This window comes from Chiloscyllium plagiosum, unplaced genomic scaffold (genome assembly GCF_037043375.1).
Source record: "Chiloscyllium plagiosum isolate Xiang-an unplaced genomic scaffold, Cpla_swu_hap1 HiC_scaffold_14, whole genome shotgun sequence".
NCBI lineage: Eukaryota > Metazoa > Chordata > Chondrichthyes > Orectolobiformes > Hemiscylliidae > Chiloscyllium > Chiloscyllium plagiosum.
The window spans coordinates 16250474-16256804 of record NW_028270152.1 but is presented as its reverse complement, the minus strand read 5'-3'; the positions used below and the strand labels follow the sequence as shown (position 1 = coordinate 16256804).

The window sequence follows — 6331 nt, the reverse complement described above, 5'->3', positions numbered from 1 at the left end:
AAAAACATAAAGATGGAGTTGTTGGAAATTTGAAATGAAAACACAAGATGCTGGAAAAATAGGTCGGAAACGTGAATGCCGTTTCCTTCTGGTGCTTGATCTGCCCAGGATTTGCAGCATTTTCTGTTTGAGAAACATAATGTGTGGGCTTGCCTGGGGAAGAACTACAAATCCCGTGATGCTTTCCTGCCCAATGCACAGGTGCAGTTGCCGTGAGGGCGCATGCGTATTGAGCCCGGGGACGGCTCCCGAGTGCGACGCATGTGCAGTAGCTAGGCTCTAGTGGCGGGCTGATTAAGTGAGTGAAGTCAAGGAGGTGGAGGGAAGCCTTGGGTTCATATCATGGTGGCCAAAAGAAGACTGTCCAAGTCGGCCGATGAGCAGGATGAGGCCAATGCTAAAGATTTATCAAGTAATCCGATTCGTAAACTTATTTTTGAACTTTTTCTTTGCTTTGTTGCTCTCACGAAAGGGGAAAGAAGGCTTGCACCTTCAGGGACTTGACAGGGTGGATATGGAGAGTTTTCCCCTTGTGGGAGAGCCTAGGACCAGAGGGCATACTCTCAGAGTAAAGGATAACATATTTAAAGGAAAGGTGAGGAGCAATTTCTTCTCTCAGAGGGGAAGTGAATTTGTTGATTTTCTTTTTCTTTAACTGCAAAGGGCTGTCAAGGCTGGTTCCTGTAAATGCAGGTAGACCCCTCGCCCCCCCCCCCCCATTCTAAATGGGTTCTGCTCGAGAGTCCTTTCTCCAGTTGATTTGTATGCAGTGCAGGCTAAAATATAGCAGTGGGTTGTAAATATGGGGAAACCCTTGCATGTTGGAATTAAAGACAGAATCAGTATTAATCTATCACTGTGAGGGATCACGCTCACAAATAAAAGAGTTTTGTAAGTTAGATGTTTGTAAGTCAGTCCTCCCTGTACATTCAAGACTGAGCTCAGAGAGGGAATAAAGGGTTAGAGAAAAAGTTAGGAAAGTGGAGTTGAGAATGATCAGATCAACCATGGTCTCATTGAATGGTGGAGTATGTTAGATGTGCTGAATGGCAACTTTTGCTCCTATATCTTATGGTCTTAAATACGACTTTTTGCCACCACCAGACATCGCAAAGTGCTTTACAGCTAGTGGAGTACTTTATTGAGGTGTAGAAATTCAGGAGCTAATATGTGCACAGCAAGCTCCCACAAGAGTGAGATAATGACCACATAATTTAATTTTGTGTTGTTGATTGAGGAATAAATATTGGCCAGTGCACCAGGATAACTCCCTTAATTTTCATTGCAATAACACCATGAGATCCTATATAGCCATGTGAGCAGGCAGATAGGTTTCTAGTTTAAGTGTGCATTCTGAAAGACAGCACCTCAGCCAGCGCAGCAATCCCTCAGTACTGCCCTGAGTGTCAGCCTTGATTTTTGTACTCAAGTCCGAGGGTGAGATTTGACTTGAAATCATCTGAGTTGTTTAAAAGCTCTGCGAGCTACACATTTCTCTATCTGACGGAGATGATGGTGTAGTGTTAATGCTATAGGGCTAGTAACAATACTCTGGTGTTGAGAGTGTGATGCTGGAAAAGCACAGCAGGAGACTCGACATTTCGGGCAAGAGCCCTTCACCAGGAATGAGGCTTGTGAGCCGAGGGGGGTGGAGAGATAAATGGGATGGGATGGGGGGGGGTGGAGAGATAAATGGGATGGGATGGGGTGGGTGGGGCTGGGGGAAGGTAGCTTAGAGTGCGATTGGTAGATGGAGGTGGGGTAATGATGACAGGTTGGAGAGGAGGGTGGAGTGGATAGGTGAGAAGGAAGATAGACAGGGAGGAGAGGATAGAAAAGGATAGACCAGATCTAAAAGTTGAAGTTCTAAATTGGAGAAAGGCCAGTTTTGACGGTATTAGGCAAGAACTTCCAAAAGCTAATTGGAGGCAGATGTTCGCAGATAAAGGAATGGCTGGAAAATGGGAAGCCTTCAGAAATGAGATAACAAGAATCCAGAGAAAGTATATTCCTGTCAGGGTGAAAGGAAACGCTGGTAGGTATAGGGAATGCTGGATGACTAAAGAAATTGAGGGTTTGGTTAAGAAAAAGAAGGAAGCATATGTAAGGTGTAGACAGGATAGATTGAGTGAATCCTTAGAAGAGTATAAAGGAAGTAGGAGTATACTTAAGAAGGAAATTGGGGGGGGGAAGGGAGCATGAGATAGCTTTGGCAAATAGAATTAAGGAGAATTCAGAGGGTTTTTACAAATATATTAAGGACAAAAGGGTAACTAGGGAGAGAATAGGGCACCTCAAAGATCAGCAAGGCGGCCTTTGTGTGGAACCAGAGAAAATGGGGGAGATACTAAATGAGTATTTTGCATCAGTATTTACTGTGGAAAAGGATATGGAAGATATAGACTGTAGGGAAATAGATGGTGACATCTTGGAAAATGTCCAAATTACAGAGGAGGAAGTGCTGGATGTTTTGAAATGGGTAAAGGTGGATAAATCCCCAGGACCTGATCAGGTGTACCCGAGAACTCTGTGGGAAGCTAGAGATGTGATTGCGGGGCCTCTTGCAGAGATATTTGTATCATCGATAGTCACAGGTGAGGTGCTGGAAGACTGGAGGTTGGCAAACGTTGTGCCACTGTTTAAAAAGGGCAGTAAGGACAAGACAGGGAACTATAGACCAGTGAGCCTGACCTTGGTGATGGACAAGTTGTTGGAGGGAATCTTGAGGGACAGGATGTACATGTATTTGATTAGGGATAGTCAACATGGCTTTGTGCGTCAGAAACTATGTCTCACAAACTTGATTGTGTTTTTTGAAGAAGTAACAAAGAGGATTGATGAGGGCAGAGCAGTAGATGTGATCTATATGGACTTCAGTAAGTTGTTCGACAAGGTTCCCCATGGGAGACTGATTAGCAAGGTTAGATCTCATGGAATACAGGGAGAACTAGCCATTTGCACTATCTGCACATCATTATTGCTGCTCTCCAGGATTTTGTAACTGTCATTTAAGATTAAGAAACGACAGGTTTCTGATAGTATCTCAGTGTCAGAGACAGCAAATCCTAAACTTTTCATACCTTGGTGGAACTAGTGCTGTTATATTTGAGTGCTTGGTGCGAACACTGCACAGCAAAAATAGAAAAGCACCCTTTGCAATGGCATTACTTAACAAAAAAGGAATAGTTCTAGTGCAGAAATAATAACCAACCCTCATCAGTCTTTGTGAAACAGAAAACTGACGGATGTTTGAATTAGGCACGCACAAAGTTTTGGATACCAGTGTCTCTGCGTTCAGATTATAAATTGATGCTGAAGAGTGTGTGTGTGTATATATATAAACAAAATCAATAACTTTAAGAGAAATTGTAGAGGTACAATCATTGTTTAATAAAGGGATTCTTTTTTTACTGCTTTTGTACCACCCAGCGGCAAAGAAGAGCAAAATTGGTGGGAGAAAACGAACTACATCTGCTCAGGAAGGAGAGGTGGATGATGACACTGTATTTGTTCATTTGCTAAAATCAGCTGGAATGATTCTGAAACAAGGAAACCAACCAAATAAGCTAAGTATGTTGTTGAAAAGAGGTTTCTCTCGGGTTACGAGAAACCTTATTTTATGTTTAATTTTTGTTGCTCTTGTTAGTTCACCCCAAGGACGATTAATTAATGGAGTACTAATGAGTAGTATTGTCATCTGAACTCCAGGTGTTTGAGGTACAGCAGAATATATAATAGCTACGAGATTTGTTGAGAGGGAGGCAGATGGTGGGAAACTGCATACAAGTTCAGAATTGCCAAAAGTAGAGTGTTGACTGTACTCACTCAGCATGAATTTGCACAACTCAAAGCATAATGTCTAATGTTGATGTGATTCTTCAGCACTTGGAACAATCCCAAGTATGCCAAGGATTATACAAATATCCAATTTAAAATTCAGTTGGATTCGCAGTGTAGCTCACCCCACATTTATGAGAAGTTACACATATTCACCTGCAGGCCTGGTCCTCAGCAGACAAAAAGAATTTGTCCAGGAATTGTCCAGGAACTGTCACAATTAAAACTAAGTCTTCAGAACATTGTCTCTTGCTGCATTCCTACTGCTTTCAAACTGGAGGCCTGTGACCAGTGGAGTGCCACAAGGATCGGTGCTGGGTCCATTACTTTTCAACATTTATATAAATGATTTGGATGTGAACATAGGAGGTATATTGCAGGTGTAGTGGACAATGAAGAAGGTTACCTCAGAGTACAACAGGATCCTGATCAGATGGACCAATGGGCTGAGAATGGCAGATAGAGTTTAATTTAGATAAATGCAAGGTGCTGCATTTTGGGAAAGCAAATCAGAGCAGGACTTGTATGCTCAATGGTAAAGTCCTGGGGAGTGTTGCTGAATGAAGAGACGTTGGAGTATAGGTTCATAGTTCCTTGAAAGTGGAGTCGCAGGTAGATAGGATACTGAAGAAGGTGTTTGGTATGCTTTCCTTTATTGATCTGAGCATTGAGTACAGGAGTTGGGAGGTCATGCTGTGGCTGTACAGGACATTGGTTAGGCCACTGTTGGAATATTGCGTGCAATTCTGGTCTCCTTCCTATTGGAAAGATATTGTGAAACTTGAAAGGGTTCAGAAAAGATTTACAAGAATGTTGCTAAGGTTGGAGGTTTTGAGCTACATGGAGAGGCTGAATAGGCTGAGGTTGTTTTCCCTGGAGTGTCGGAGGCTGAGGGCTGACCTTTATAGAGGTTTATAAAATCATGGGCATGGATAGGATAAATAGACATGGTCTCACTGGAGTGGGAGTCCAGAACTGGAGGACATAGGTTTAGGATGAGCGGAAAAGATATAAAAGGGAGCTAAGGGGCAAGTTTTTCAGTGTATGGAATGAGTTGCTGGAGGAAGTGGTGGAGGCTGGTACAATTGCAACATTTAAAAGGCATCTGGATGGGTATATGAATAGGAGGGTCTAGAGGGATATGGAGCCAAGTGCTGACAAATAGGACTAGATTAGGTTGGGATATCTGGTCGGCCTGGACGAGTTGGACCGAAGGGTCTGTTTCTGTGTTGTACATCTCTATGACTCCGTGCCTGTCGTACAATTGGAATTGACATGTCATATTTTGATTTTAAACAAAAGTTTTGGGGTTATTGTTCACTTGTGTATTAATGCTGTCAACTCCTCAACAAATCAGTCATCTCACCAACTAATCAGCACTAATTATCTCATGTAGTATAAGTTGTTTGAAAGTTGGTATTCTTGTGCCTGTCCTGATGAGTGGAAGATGAGCAGCTCTGACAGCAAGTTTATTTTTGCCAATACTCTAGTTTTGTATTACCAAGAGACTTTTTAAAAAATTCCTTTGCAGATATTAGATAGCCTATGGGTACCCAACATGAATGATTGGGTTGAAATGTATTAGTGATGTTATATTTCCTGATATTATTACCAAGATATAATTTTGATCTGATTGTTTTAAATTTAATTGCAAATTGTGGCAAATGCCCCCCTCAATTTGTGTAATATAATTAACTAATGGAGATTGTCTGTTTTGTTCCCAGAGATTTTTATGAGTATCTTTTTTTACTCAGCCCTTGATCAGTTTAATGTCAGCAAACCCCATTCCTGATGAAGAGCTTATGCTCAAAATGTTGACTGTCCTGCTCCTCAGATGCTGCCTCACTGGCTGTGCTTTTTCAGCACCCACTTTTTGACTCTGGTCTCCAGCATCTGCAGTCCTCACTTTCTCCCAATTCTGACCATACCAGTGTTTCTTGTGCAAGCTTCCACTGGGGTCAAAGTCTGATTTTTGTTTTGTAAAAATATTTATTAGCAAATTTTTTTAACTTTGCAAACATATAAAATTATTGAAAAAAAAATCAATAACACATCAGTATAATAAAAAAACACAAATTACAATACAACTACTATCTACTAACTACTAACCTACCATATAATACAAAGCAAACTCTAACACTGTGCAAAGCAACACCAAAACAAAAAGAAAGAAAAGCAAAAAAAGACACAAAATACAGAACAGCTATGCTCGGCGCAAAGCTCCCAAACAAAGAAACGGGAGCAATATATACACCCGTGTTAACTCAGGAGACCCCCCTCCAGGGCCCAGGGCTTGACAAATCTAATCATCCTGGTTAAACAAACACCCTAGTTAAGATAACTGACAAATCTATATCCAAATAACTCAAGTAGGGTTGCCATGTCTTATAAAAATTGTCTGTTGTGTGGTGCACCATGTTTGTAAAAAGGTCCAAGGGAATGTGCTCCGTAATTAATTTCTGCCATCCCAGCAAGCCCGGCAGGTTCTCAGACA

At 41.7% G+C, this 6331-nt stretch overlaps 1 protein-coding gene across 1 annotated transcript in view; it reads left to right on the top strand.

Annotated features, from left to right (window-relative positions):
* Positions 1–288: 288 nt before the first annotated feature.
* fancd2 (FA complementation group D2) overlaps positions 289–6331 on the top strand; it is a 105500-nt gene continuing 99457 nt past the window's right edge. Inside the window, exons 1-2 of the mRNA XM_043707668.2 lie at positions 289–412; positions 3430–3570. Of these exons, the coding sequence (XP_043563603.2) occupies positions 343–412; positions 3430–3570 (211 nt within the window). The 5' untranslated portion in view covers positions 289–342. The remainder of the gene's footprint in view (positions 413–3429; positions 3571–6331) is intronic.